General features: G+C 53.0%; 5 protein-coding genes across 5 annotated transcripts; 2 read left to right on the top strand and 3 right to left on the bottom strand.

The window, feature by feature from the left end:
* Positions 1-3,820: 3,820 nt before the first annotated feature.
* On the top strand, positions 3,821-5,012 carry M406DRAFT_45194 (putative catechol dioxygenase; the record flags this gene model as incomplete). The annotated part of the gene is made up of 3 exons (XM_040924268.1): positions 3,821-4,057; positions 4,159-4,640; positions 4,742-5,012. 3 exons carry the CDS (start codon positions 3,821-3,823, stop codon positions 5,010-5,012), a joined length of 990 nt encoding a protein of 329 aa, XP_040779786.1.
* A 197-nt stretch (positions 5,013-5,209) lies between these two features.
* M406DRAFT_62868 (uncharacterized protein) lies at positions 5,210-7,198 on the bottom strand (the record flags this gene model as incomplete). Its single annotated transcript, XM_040924803.1, has 2 exons — positions 5,210-6,629; positions 7,146-7,198. 2 exons carry the CDS (start codon positions 7,196-7,198, stop codon positions 5,210-5,212), a joined length of 1,473 nt encoding a protein of 490 aa, XP_040779787.1.
* Positions 7,199-7,251: 53 nt separating this feature from the next.
* On the top strand, positions 7,252-8,725 carry EIF3 (translation initiation factor SUI1). Its single transcript, XM_040926217.1, has 4 exons — positions 7,252-7,433; positions 7,503-7,685; positions 7,782-7,868; positions 8,029-8,725. The coding sequence occupies exons 1-4, from the start codon at positions 7,406-7,408 to the stop codon at positions 8,286-8,288; spliced, it is 558 nt and encodes a 185-aa protein (XP_040779788.1). The 5' UTR covers positions 7,252-7,405; the 3' UTR covers positions 8,289-8,725.
* A 146-nt stretch (positions 8,726-8,871) lies between these two features.
* Positions 8,872-9,969, bottom strand: M406DRAFT_18795 (uncharacterized protein; the record flags this gene model as incomplete). Its single annotated transcript, XM_040915430.1, has 3 exons — positions 8,872-9,084; positions 9,239-9,386; positions 9,647-9,969. Coding segments are annotated over 3 exons (684 nt in total), but the record flags the coding sequence as incomplete, so codon positions are not given.
* Positions 9,970-11,153: 1,184 nt separating this feature from the next.
* On the bottom strand, positions 11,154-13,333 carry M406DRAFT_327247 (uncharacterized protein; the record flags this gene model as incomplete). The annotated part of the gene is made up of 4 exons (XM_040920183.1): positions 11,154-11,924; positions 12,219-12,842; positions 12,949-13,031; positions 13,252-13,333. The coding sequence occupies 4 exons, from the start codon at positions 13,331-13,333 to the stop codon at positions 11,154-11,156; spliced, it is 1,560 nt and encodes a 519-aa protein (XP_040779790.1).
* Between the last annotated feature and the right edge of the window lie 346 nt (positions 13,334-13,679).

Raw genomic sequence — 13,679 nt, forward strand, 5'->3', positions numbered from 1 at the left:
GGATCCCCGGGCCAAAAACACCACCCGTATTCCCATTTTAGAATGTTTTAGGCCCTGTTCCCTTGTCTTAGAGCCATGTTGACTTCATTTGGAATCCCCCCCCTTCGGACGCCGAAACGCACCACCACTCTTTCCCTTCGCCTCGGGGTTTTCACCAAAAAAGCAAGCAAATAAAGATTGTGTGTGATTTTTCGATCACACAACCGGGTAACGACAAAAGAGCCAAGCAAACAAACAAAATAAGCCACGGACCGGAAGCGATTGGCGCTGCGGCCGCTCGGGGATTTGGGGCAGCCGACAGCTATGAAGCATGCCTGGATGAGGCAGGTCTCGCTATTCTTTCTGATCTTTTCTTCTGCGCTGTCAGCCCTGATAACGAGGCTGGCTACGAGAGCTGACGTCCTCCGTTCGAACATTAAAGAGGACAGTGCCCCCCCCCCCCCCCCCGGGACTGCCCGTGGGTTCATGTCCTCGTCAGCTTTTGTCCTTGAATCCCACGAACTGGTGGTGGTGGCGGCCGTCGCAGTGCAAGTGCAGTGCAAGCAATAAGCCCCTGTTCGACAAGCCACGACGCGTGTGTTTTGGTCTGTGCGAAAGGAGCCCTACCTTGCTGGCCACGTTGCAGGGTCATATCCCGTAAATATGATGCCACGCTGCCATGGTGTAGTGAAACTTCAAACCTTGCTGAGGAAGACAGTTGCCATACAGCTCAGCTCCGACACCTTTTGGTGGGACATGGAACGGGTCGCTGACGACTATACTCAGGCTGCTGCTCCAGCCCATCTCTGATCAGCAAGGCTACGTTTCAAGAGTGGACTCTATTTCCTCTGTTACCTTTTCTCTCTATGAATTGCAAGCTGACCAGGGGCGGGGCTCATCAGCATCTTTCTTGACATGGCTTGTCTAGGGGGCAGCCGCCTGTTGCAAATGGATTATTATCCGCTACCCCGCCAATTTCATCATCACAACAGGACAGCTTGCATCCAGTCCCGGTAAGACTGTTGTTCTCACACTCTCTGATGGAGCTGCGAAAGTTGGTTTAAAATTGGGTGGGTCTGGGGGGTTCTGTCTACTCCCTGCGTCAAAATCGCTCGGGTCCATCCGAGAAATGATATAATTACCCTCTAAGTCAGGATGCAGGTTGTTACCACGGAGAGCGAGCAATGAAGCCGGAAGGAGAGAGGCCATGATACTAACATGGTCAGGTAGAGGGTTTGAAAAGCCAGGCGCGCATGAAACCCGTCATCTTCCCGCCGAATGCGTCTAGTATTTGTCGCAGATTGTCGGCTTTGGCAACGAACGGCCCTGGTCTTTTTCTTCTTTTTCTCTTTTCTTTTTCTTCGGACGGATGGACGGTGACGTCTGACGTCTCAACATTAACTATTGTGATAGCCAACAACAGGAGTGCTCAGCTGGAATGACAAGTGTCAGCCCACTCTTCCAAGAGGAAGTTGGCCCTGCCGGACTCTAATCAACACGTCGATCTTGTCTTTCTCCTGACGGTGCCCTTATTGTCTGATCTCTCAAGGTAAGGATGAGCTCCTGAGAGCTATGGCGATCACCAGTTGGCGTTCCCACCCTTAGCAATGGATCATTTTCCGATATGGATGTGACCATATGCGTGCTTAGGCTGAGTCCACATTTGAATATGTGGGATTCATTGACAGGCCAAGGGGTGGGCGATGGAAACTGCAGGATGAAGTGAGTCTCGACTTGAGACGGGTCAATCCGTCATCCTGTATATACTTCGAAGTATGTACGTATCTTTTTTATGATTGGAATTGCTTCACCCTTTGATGGCGGTGAGGTAAAAACAGCTGCAGCCAAGGACAGACAGCAGCAAAGGCAAGGATGCAGTGGCACAAGGCACAAACAGGCTGAATTGTCCTTCTTTGTTATGCCCTTGTTTGGCTCGCGTCTCCTTCCCTCTTTCCACCTTTTTGTCTCTTGCACGGTAGCTCCTGTCCCCTCCCCCTCCCCCTCCCCCCCAAAAAGACCCAAACCATGACAGCAACATCAATGAGCACCACAGAGACACCAGGCTCTGCAGACGATACAGCCAGATCGCCTTCGATGATGATCTCAGAGCACCTACGCATTGGATGACGGACAGTTACAAGCATGGATTCCTCAGAGCGCTATGACAAGAGGAAAGCAGCGCATTTCCAATGTGACTAGGACTGCGCGCTCGAGGAGCACTTCTGCGTGCCAGAGCAGCAGCAGCAGCAGCAGCAAGATGGATGGGTGCCTTCAAGTCATTCTTCATGACCTAGGAGGGCGACCTCGACTTCGAGAATCAGAGCCTGTTCGAAATCTGCGCTGCCGCCGTCAAGGAGTATACGAGGAGGAACATCAGCCCTACCAATGAGGTGAATTGTTGGCGGAGACCTGCTCCCCAGCCTGCGGGGACGGCGGTATCAGTTCCTCGCCCTGTCCCACACGACACAGTGGGAGTTTGACAACCCGTCGTGGATTACGTTTACAAAATTTTACCGCTCATGGACACATTCTGACTACGGGAGGTCGGACAACGTCGTGTATCAAGTAGGTTAAGGCGTCATGATTGTAAGAATGATGATGACGACGATGGTGATCACGACAATGATGGAGACGAAGACATGATGATTAACTCGTGCTGGGATACGACGTGAAGTATGGTAGGCCCATGGTATTTCGGTCGCTGTACAACGTGCTGCTACTTTCGGGGCATCGAGATGGCGTCGTGGAGAGGCTGGGAATCGGGTACATGTTGATGCGATTGGTGCTGCCTGTCGGGAACAGGTTGTGCTGCTCGGGTAAATTTGTAACGGATGACTTGTGATTGTTGGTTACGGAGATTAATCCTGAGAGAGTTCAAATAAGCATATCAGTGCATAGACAAGCAACTAAACACAGAAGTACTCAAGTAGTTACTCACTCAAACGGCACAAATCTCCATATGCAGTACATACAGTACAGGTATACGTCGGATCGCACGTGGATCTCCTGTGTACAAGCAACGCACACCTTTAACTCCCTTTTCCCCACACTCTCCCTGAAGTTTTAACTTACCAGAAGATGCCCACATTAGCCAAAGCGTACGACAAGAGTAAATCCTCGAACAACATACTCAAATTCAAACAAGATTCTCATTTCCATCTTGAAAAACCTAGAGCCGGTGTCCAGATCTGATATCCCGAACACATTCCATGCCTGCCTCCTCTAGTAGCGTCCATCACCAACCAGCAAAAAGTCTCGGGTCCAGACCCGCCAAAACGATCCGCCGCATTACCATTCCGTTCTCCGTGCCAGGCCATGCTAAGTTAAAACTTCCCGAACAGGGGACCCGCTAAGCATGGTGGAGGAGGGGTAAAGAAGTGGGCTGCTGTTTACTGTGAGCCGACGGTGACGTGCGTGATGCACACTTCCCCCGCACCCCTCACCTTCATAGTTCGAGAAGAGAAACTCTTTTATAGTGCTGGAAGGGACCAGGAGGAGGAGAAGAAGGAGATACTACCATTGCCGTAATTCCGCAACTCCGGTTAGACTACTAGAGCGCGTGTTTGTACTACCATCTCAAAGCGCCTCGTTACCTTCTTGGCTTTAGAAAAGAAAGGTCCCTCTGAATCACCTCCAGACATCCTCAGGACGTGAGTAGGTTCCAAGTTGCAAGGTCTCTCTTTCGGAATCTTTGTATCACGACTTGCGAGTGAAAGAGCATCGCACAACTGTCACGATTTACGAAGTCAACCGAGACGAAGACGTACCACCTTTGCCTCGACCTTCATCGCCCTCTTCTTGTTAGCTAGTTCCCTCCCGTCCAGAAGACCCTATCGCAGCCATGGCCCCCCAGGAGGTACAGACACCAGAGCTTCTGGACCTGACCATCGACAACATAACGCCCAATACCATCAAGATCAACAACCAGACAAAGGATGCGCGTCTCAAGTATCTCATGGAGCGCCTGGTCACACACCTGCACGACTTTGCGCGCGAGACGCGCCTGAGCACTGAGGAATGGATGGCGGCGCTGGGCTTCCTGGTCCAGTGTGGACAAATATCCACTGACGTCCGGCATGTACGTTGCATTGGGCTCTTGTTCACAGCACGAGGTTGTGAAAAACACTCGATATTTTCTTTCGTGTAAACTGACCACGCGTGCCCTGGGCTCTGCTCTAGGAATTCATTCTTCTTTCCGATGTCCTCGGACTGTCCCTCCTGGTCGACAACATCAACCACCCGAAGCCGCCTCAAGGCACTGAAGGGTCGGTTCTAGGTCCCTTCCACACCCACGATGCTCCCACGATCGAGAATGGCGCCAGCATGACATCTGACCCAGAAGGTGAGCCGATGCTGGCCATCTGCACTATCAAGGACACTTCGGGAAAGCCTATCCAGGGTGTGAAGATCGACATCTGGGAGACGGACAGCAGCGGCCATTACGATGTGCAGCACTCGGATCGCCAAGAGCCCTCGGAGCGTTGTGTCATGATCTCAGATGAGCAGGGCCGCTTCTTTTTCAAAGGCATCAAGCCAGTCAGCTACCCCATCCCGCACGACGGCCCTGTAGGGAAGCTATTGGCTCTGCTGGGAAGACACTGTTGGCGGCCGGCACATGTGCATTTCATGTTCCAGAAGGAGGGCTGGGACCATCTCATCACGTAAGTCCAGTCCCCGTGTGAGGTCATATATGGAGGTGAATGCTGTTTGTGTGACGGCACTGCATGGGCGGCGTCTCTTGCTGACAGCCACCTGGATACAGTGCATTGTATATCCGCGACGATCCATACGAAAAGTCTGATGCCGTATTTGGCGTCAAGAAAAGCCTGGTCATCGATCTCGATAAAGTTGACAAGGAGACGGCCAAGGAATACGGTGTGACAGAGGGAAGCTGGTTACTGAAACGAGACTTTGTCCTGATAACCGAGAAAGAGAGCCTGGACCTGCGGGACAAACTTGCAGCCGAAGAGCTCAAGAAGCTTGGTCTGAACATGAAGTTGGTGGATCACTTGCCTGTCCCCGACCTTGATTGAGAGTTTGGTATAGGGCTGCACCCCAAGATCTTGAGCGCTCTGTGTGTAGCGCCACCCGTTATAGGTACTCGGGAATGATGACTACGCATCACTGAGGGTTGTCGATGTCCACCACTTGACCGAGGTCATGAGTCACGATGGAAGACCAAGTTCCAAGCGGTCATGAGGCCAGTGATGTGTTCTGCTGCTTGCTGTCTTTAATGGCCCCGGGCCGATGCTCTGAACAGCTTGACGACGTTGTCGTAATAACCACCAGTCCCACCATACTTGTACAACAGAGCGTAAATATCCAATTCCTCCTCGTTAGCAAGGCGCCGCCCTACCAGCGCCACATTCCGAGTCGATGGGATGCGCAACACCTCCTTCTCGACCTCCCAGCCGCAGTCCTCGGCGATCTCAGCAACCCACCCACAGAGCGAGTTGTAGGCCGAATGGGAGGCCATTTTGTCCTTCGGTGGAGGTGCCCGCCACCTGTCGCCACCGAGGTTATGGCTGCAACATGGTATCATAATGAACGGGCAACCCGACAGCCTCGCGAGAATTGGTGTCCATGGCGTCAGCTCATCGGCATGATTCGAGATAATGAAAGTACCCTCAGGAAAAATGCCATCGTGGGTCTGGCCCTCACTAATCTTGATTCCGCTGTTGTCCGTCGGCTTCGCGGTAACAGCAGGGAGCAAGACATGCGCCTTCAAGGAATCCTGGACGTGAAAGCCGCCGTCTAGGCTGCGGACGGAAACACTCGAGTTGTATTTGGCCCAAGATCTTCGCACTCTTGCATCAAATCCCCAGCCCGCGTAGTTCTCGCAATTTAGGATGTGGACGAGGAGGCCATTTCCACAACCGATATCGACGAAACCAGGAAAGTCAAGGTCCTTGTACATCTCCTTCCAGAGCTCGATCAGGAAGGCGGCGATGCAGAGGTCCTCAAAGACGTGTTTCGAAGGATCCGTCACCTCCTCCCAGCCTTCGACAAGAGATTTGGCATACTTTTGCTTGAGTGTGGCGTAGGTACTCTGCAGGGAGGCTTGTGGAACCAAGACATCGTGATGCACTCGTTTCTTGTAGCCAGCCACCTGGCCCTCACCGTGCTTGTGCAACACTCGGAGCAGATGCAGGGCCGTCCTGGTGAGCTTTTCGGTCCTGCTGCCTGAGTCAAAGAAGAGGTACTGCGTGGAGACAGTGCCCTTGCCCTCTGCTGGCCTCCAATCATGGAGAAAAGCTATACCTCTCACGGCTGGATGGTAAAAAGGGATGTCCTGCTCGGATCGTACATGTGGGAGATATATAATGAGAGACCTCTGGACACCTTCAGAGATGGTGCCTTGGTAGAAGACGCAGCTCTGCTCCAGAGGCTTATCCCTAAGTTCATTCCGAGGGATCATCCTGCGGACGAGGAGCCTCTTGATCACCAGACCTTTGTACCCTGGTATCAACGGTTGAGGGCTTGAAGCGGAGGCTGGGCACTCGGAAACTTCTGAGACGACCCGATCGAGTAGAATGTCGGCCCTGAAGAGCCATGATGAGTTGATGTTAGGATTCTTGATCAGATTCAACATGACCCTCTCGAAGATCTCAGCGTCGAAGTTACACTCGTCCCTGAACAGAGGCGTCCATCTGGGAGAGGGGCCATCCTGATTTTCATCCTCCTCGAATATCTGAACAGAGGCAGCAGCGGCCTGGTTCTCGGGCTGATTGAGATCGACAGGCGCAAAGGGCATATCTTGACCACTTAGAGGGCAAGCAGCCGATGAGATGGCTGAGTGAGGGTGGGAAAGTCTTGTGTCTTTTCTTCTAGAATGTACGGAATGAGCGATCAGAAGATCGGGAGCAGGGCCTTTGGCTTCTAGGCCGATGCCAAGCAGGGTTCAGAGCCTGGACCATTGGTTGGGGGGCAGGGGGATAAATGGAGGGGCCGCTGCAAGCTTCAAGCCACCGCCTTCCTGCAGGGCATACGTGCTATCACAGCATAGGGCCTACTCTGTAATACAGTGGCACTGGCACCGCCCTAGGGTACTCAGCAATGGTACGTAGCACCGCAGTACGAAGGTAGCAGTTGCAGCAGCAGATGATTGGCGTGGCCGAGCACGGACCTCTCAGTGCCCACCACCCTCCCCTGCGTTAGTCACCCACTCGGGCACCCCGCTTCCTCGCCTCCTTGTGCGAACAATAAAACCGCGGAGCATCACACATCACGCATCTCTCTCTCTCCCTGTTCCCCCTCCTCCACACCAGCCCACCAACAACGACACCTGTCTTCCATCATCTCGAAACACCACGACTTACTACCCGATACAGGACTTCTACACAACACTCGCAGTCTCCATTCCTCCCAACAAATAAAACCTTATTTCCCATCAGTGAGACGTCGCTAGAGCCGTCCGTCGCTGCCTATGTCAATCGAAAACAACAAGGACCTTGGTAAGGCTGAAAACGGTGCCCCGCCCTACGCCCAAGTCCTGTCGATGCTGACCTCACCTCCTCGTCTAGTCTCCTCCGCCGATGTGGCCGACGGTCAGATAGGAAAGGAGCATCCGGCCCAGGTCGCTGAGGGAAACCTCAAAGACTCTGGCAAGAAACAGAAGTCATCCAAGGCCGACGATCAAGCCAAGAAACAGAAGTCAGCCAAGTCCGCCGACGCTGGTGAGGTCATCGAGAACCTTCGATCTTTTGGTAAGTTTCAAGAATACGGTTCCTCCCCAACCTTGTCGCTTTAGTATACTATCAATGGTTAAGACCCTGACGCTGACCGCCTCTTACCGTGTGCAGATCCTTTCGCCGAGGTCGACGAAGACGGAGGTGAGGGCGAAAAGAAGGCGACCAAGGCTGCTGAGAAGATCGAGATCCGTATCCAGCGTATGTTGCATGACTCCTTTTTTACCTATTCTGTTATCCATTCTTCTCACACAAGGAGTACACGTCGCCGCCACACACGTGCGGCGTGGCTCCTCCCTCCTTTCTGCGAAATACAAAATGAAAGTGCAATAGCCCGCTGACAAAGGACCCGATGGTACAGAGCGCAATGGACGCAAGACCCTGACCACGGTTACGAACATTCCCAAGAAGTGGAACCTCAAGAAGATCTGTAAGCAGGCCAAGAAGCGGTACAACTGCAATGGCACCGTCATCGAAGATGAGGAGCACGGCCAGGTGATCCAGCTCCAGGGCGATCAGCGCAACAACATGCACGACTTCCTCTGCGGTGAAATCACCAACGACGAGAAGACCACCGGCCTTGGCTTCGACAAGGAGATGGTCCGAGTCCACGGTTTCTAAGGGCCTTCATGTCATATTGGCTCCGCCCACGAACACGTCCGTGCGGGAATAGCTGGCCGTAGAGATACGGCCTGCACCGGTGACGAGGACACGTCTCGTCTTCTGCAGAAATATCTCGGGCTACACGAGACTGTTTATTTTTGGCTTGTCGAGCGTTACATGACATGATCCCACTTACCAATCGGTGGTGATCTCTGGACTTATCGCAAAGCGGACGTATCTTTGGAGGACAGTGTCAGGGAGCGAGTCTGACGATCACGCTTGACACCTATAGTAGGTGCAAACAGGCACTATGTCCCTTTTGTTAGTGAATTTGGGGGTAGATGAGAATCCACAGTCCCCTAAGGCAATGGCTATTATTCTTTCTCCTGATGACTTGCTGTATGTATGGCTGATCACACATCGTGAAGTCTAAAATCGTGAAGCTTAAAAAATCCATATATTCTCTCCACGCAAATCGGGGTATCATGAGCAAAAAGCGAACGATATTTTCCAAGCAGAAAAATGACAAGGACGTAAAAGTTGTATATTTCCTCGGCCCCTCCTTTCATCAGGGTGCCACCGTGATATTCGCATACTTGGCCACCCAGACCACCACCTCTCCGCCACCCCTGAGAACCCGACAACCCAGCGCAACGAATGGCAGTTCGAGCCAGTCGGTCCTATCCCAATGCTGCTGTATGAGAAGAGCCACCATGCTAATATAGCTTGCCATAGAGAAGACACTGATGGAGGTGGACGTCTCTTTGCGGATGTTGATTTTGCGGTATGTGATATGGTATACTAGAGTAAGAGTCTGAAAGAGCGTGTGTCAGCGATCTTGTGAACATGTATTGTCTATTTCTCTTTGTCTGTATGCGTGTCTAGAACCCCTCCACCGTCGAAGGGGAGGGGGAGGGGGAACGGGAAGGCGGGCGAGGGAAAAAAGCTTTGGGAGAGAAGAGACGCACACTGGTAATTGTGATCCAGGTAGGAAGGAGGAGAAAAGGGTCCTGCGAGCTGCCGCTCAGATGGAGAGTCCATGACTGCAGGTAACCGTTGAGGGCAGATATGGAGACGAGGCGGAAGGCGGTTGCGGAGGGGGTGTAGTTGATGAGCCTAGGAGCAGAGAAAGTGCATTCACGATCAGTATCATTCTCTCGCTCTCTTTCTCTCTCTGTTTGGTTGGCACAGGGAAGAGGGACCAAAAACTCACCATCTGGACATGAGGTAGTCTGTAAAGTAGAATGAAAGATATCCCGAACACCCACACTGTTTTATCAAGTTAGCCTAACCAGGCCTGTGTTTCACGATCCGGAAAAGAAGAACGAGGGTGGTTTAATACCCATATGATGGCCAGCATCAATTCCGTCAGCAACAACCTCTCCTCGCCCACGCCGCCACTGTCTTCCCCGAAAATCCCAGCCTGTCCATCCCCCGTCGCCGTCGTCGCAAACGTATGCAGCATGAGCAAGAAGCGGATCGTAAGCGGGAAGCCGAAGCCGATGGCTGGCAGGATGGACAGCAAGCGTAGAGAGAATAATATTGGATGCCAGTGTCTGGAGACGCCGAGGACGGCGGCCACGCGAGGCTGGAGGAAGGACGGTGTGGCTACCGGCTCGCCGTCGAGGGCACTATTGTCGTCGGTTCGCGGGAAGGAGGAGGGAGACGGTGAATGTGAGGACGAGGATGCATGTTTCGTGGTGGCGGTGAGGCGAGCGTGGGTGTGGGTAGAGATGGTATCCTCGAGAGACGCAGCAGTGGTTGCGGTGGTCTTAGTCGTGGAGGCATAGGACGGAGGGAAGGAGGACGGCAGGGTGTTCTTGCGTGTGCGCGGTGTGGGATAGGCGTTGGTCGACCAGGTCCGCGATCTGGTCGGGGCTGACATCGCTCCCCGACGCTTGGGATCAGGGGTCCCGAGTCTTCAGCGACGGTCTTGTTCTACCGGCACGACATGTATGCCACTCTTGCGCGCTGTTGGATGATATTTCTTCTTCTTCTTCTTGGGGGTCGCTTTCTGGGTAGGAGACGAAGGAAGAGGGTAAGACTTCCGGGGGGGGGGGGGTGCGAGAGCGAGACCCGTATTTCGAGAGATGAGGTCACGGCTCGGCTCTGGGATCGAAGCCTGATCGGTCTTTTCTTGAGAGCATGGCTACAAGCTCATGAAAGGCGACCGGGCAGGTACGCAGGCAGGTAAGTTGTGACCAGAGTTTCTCCTATTAGATACAACCATCGTCGCATACCTCTTTCTGCTGTGCGACAAGATCAGAATCGCGGGTTGATGTAACCAAGCCTGCATACTACAGCGAGAACGGCTACGCGTTTGGCCGTCGAAACCGGCCTCAGAAGCTCGCTGGTACGCTACGGCGGTCTGGAGGGGTCTCACTGGGGAGAGGGGGCCGCCTGGAACCCTGTCCGTGCACGCGAGACAGAGCTTCAGCACGTGATCAAGTACGTACACTTGCTGTACCTGTACGCTGCCATTTTGTGTCTGCTGTGCCTCCAGTCTGCCTGGTCCTTTTCTCCCTCGCTTTTCTCATTATTGTTACTTCAACATACCCGCCACGCATGCGTGGCTCTCATCATTCTATCATACGGTGTCAACTTACATGCAGTGGCTGTTTGCACCGGCGCGTTATTCATATCAGACAGCAGCTCGAGGCAACTTCATACAGAAGAGACTAGCTGATCTGCGGTAGCATTTGAAGACAGCAGAGTGACGTTGATGTTACAGAGGCCAAACCCACCGGCAGAAAGTTTATGAAAAGTGAAAGCCGACAGCTGCAACCCCCGTCTCCGAAGAAGAAGAAGACAGAAACAAATTCCTTTCTATATTTGCTTTTGATAATCACACATTTGTTGCCGAAGTTTATTCTCACCAAATTATCACCCAGACTCATATACTGGTCCTCCCGACAAGCAGGACGTCCTTCGATACAATTCTTCGTGCGTGGACAAGCGGAGCGACAGCATTGTCTCGATCACGTTCAGCGTACCCAGGCACCACGCTGTCATCTCTTCCGACTCGGTTGACTGCCCCACGGCTCGCTCCCCAAGCCGCTGCCAAGCTCCAAAGGCTATCCTGAGCGCGGGGAGATGCGCAATTTGAGCGCAAGGGAGTGTCGAGTCGATCTGCATGCAATAGTCAGCACACATGGCAATGGCATGGGCGCTCTGAATGTCTGTCTCATAAGCGGCTGCGAGGCTGAGGGCAGAAGGAAGACGACCCGTATCCGCGAGCCTCTGAATACAGCCGCACAGGATGACACGACCTGCCCAGAAAGTCACTATGAGCTGGTACAGCCGTGGAGACTGGAAGCGATACGAGTGAGTGACCAGGTGATCGTTGGCAACGGAGGGGACCACCAAGATCCCCCCAGATCCCATCAACTCGCCGATCCACGCCTCTATGCTGCTCCCAAATAGCCGGCCGGCGAGGCTAGTAGCATCAGAGCGCAGGGCGACGTCGTGTGGCTTTTGCTGGACCCGCCGGGTGAGGTGGACCAGCCGCGCAAGCTTTGTGAAGCCCTGCATAGTATCCTTCAGGGCTGCTGCGTATCCTGGCCATGTGTTGTCAGCGAATTGGGGCGCTGGCATGTCGGTCCACGCAGTCTTCTCGAAGGCCGATCTTTCTCCTCGAAACATAGCGGATGTGATCTGTCAGAGGCTGGCTGTCAATTTCCGTTCCCTCATCCCTTGATTGGTATTGTATAGATATTGGGCCAGGCGGGGTCTGCGTACCTCCGTAAAAAAGTGACCGTAGTATATAGATTGAATTGTGTCATCATAACCGTGATTCTGTGAATATAGCCGGCGCAGAATATTCACAAGCCCTCCAACGTGGTACTGATGGTCGTGCGACTCAGGGTTGATAAGAATCTTGCGCAACGCTATCGTCAGTGTCCAGTACTCTTTACTTCCCATTCGAACAACTAAGCTTTCGTCACATACCTCGGCAATATACAGGAGCTTCGTAGCTACCAATGCCATTCTGCTGTCGCTCTCCTGGTTGTCCTTGGCGAGAGACAGCCGGAGGACTCGCAGGGCGTTGATATTCGACTCACTTGCCGTCGCAATATCTTCTTCTGCTCTGCTCGACAACGCTCTGGCCCCAGATACGATAGCGATCACCGCCGCATCCACGACATCGCCCCTGCCAATGTATCTTTGCACAATATCCATCCAGTCACCCATACAGTACAACGATGACTCTCCAGAGGGCCCGCTCTCGAGATATGACAGCCAGAGGGACAGTAGTGACGCCTGATGCTCATTCGCTTGCGGCGATTCATCTCCACCCCCGTAGCGAACCTCTCCTCCGTGGCTGGACTTGTCTCTCTTGTTGGCGGGCACAAGGTTGAAAGTTTGCATCAAATTGTTGCCTGACTGCAAATTCTTGGATGATCTTAGACTGAGGACCATCTCTTGGTCTTTGGGTCTGTGCTTTCGGTCTGCGCCTTGTTTCGAGTCTCCCTTTCCCGAGGGAGAGGATGATGAAGGGCCTGAGCTTTCATGCTGATAATTGACGAATTTCGACACATGGCCGTAAGTATATTTGCAATCTCGCCTGACTTTCTTGCACGGACCGCAAGTCGGGTGAACCTCATCGCACTGAAATGAATGGACTGTTAGACTTTCTTGTTGCCCAAGATACTACCAGTATACCAATCTAAGAACTCACCTTGACCTTGCGCTGCCTACAGCAGTCACACTTGCCGGCCTTGGTCATCTTCTGAAGCTGGACAGTTTCTCCTGGCGTAAAATCTATAACAAAATAAGTGAATACATCCGTGCTCTCACGCTTTTCTTAGTCAAGGACGATAGTTGAGAGAAATCGGCGTCCGAGTTTGCGAATGAAGCCATGAGAACTTCATTCCCTCCAGCTCGCCGGAGTAGGAGGCCTTTATCTCATCGCGACCAGACACGAGACAACCTGGCCACACGAAATGCGACGTGCCAGGCCCAACAATGCCATGAAGCTCACATAAACCTTCGGCGCTTCTATCGTGCAACGGACGGACATTGCTGAACACACCCCACAACGCATCGACCGCATCCTCCAGCATGTCTCCTCCCCCACGACACGAATGGTGGGAGTACGGAGTTCATACTGCCTTCCCTTACACATGTCTGCCCCGTATGCTAGGGCTGAGCGGCGCCTCTCCAAGACTGAAAGAGCCAGTCGTTGAACTCATGAGCCCTGGCAGGAAAGTCTGGGCTACTAAGCCCTCGGTGCTCCTTCAAAGACGCTGACTTTGAGTTCCTGGATGTGGGTCCCGCTTCCGTCGCAGTTCAGTTCCGAAAAGAGTAATTCAGTTTAGTTTACTTTTCAATCGTTCGGCCGCCGCCGTCAGATCTTTAACATCCCAGAAATTCGGTCTCATCCTACCGCTGCAGTGGTGATGACCCCTG

This window comes from Cryphonectria parasitica (assembly GCF_011745365.1).
Source record: "Cryphonectria parasitica EP155 unplaced genomic scaffold M406scaffold_2, whole genome shotgun sequence".
In the NCBI taxonomy this organism is placed as follows: Eukaryota; Fungi; Ascomycota; class Sordariomycetes; order Diaporthales; family Cryphonectriaceae; genus Cryphonectria; species Cryphonectria parasitica.

What these genes read in the sequence shown, in the direction of transcription:
- EIF3 (XM_040926217.1), top strand. Translation starts at nt 7,406, where the DNA reads ATGTCAATCGAAAACAACAAGGACCTTG. An exon ending in CGAGAACCTTCGATCTTTTG is followed by an intron (nt 7,686 to 7,781) that starts GTAAGTTTCAAG and finishes TACCGTGTGCAG; the next exon opens with ATCCTTTCGCCGAGGTCGAC. An exon ending in GATCGAGATCCGTATCCAGC is followed by an intron (nt 7,869 to 8,028) that starts GTATGTTGCATG and finishes CCGATGGTACAG; the next exon opens with AGCGCAATGGACGCAAGACC.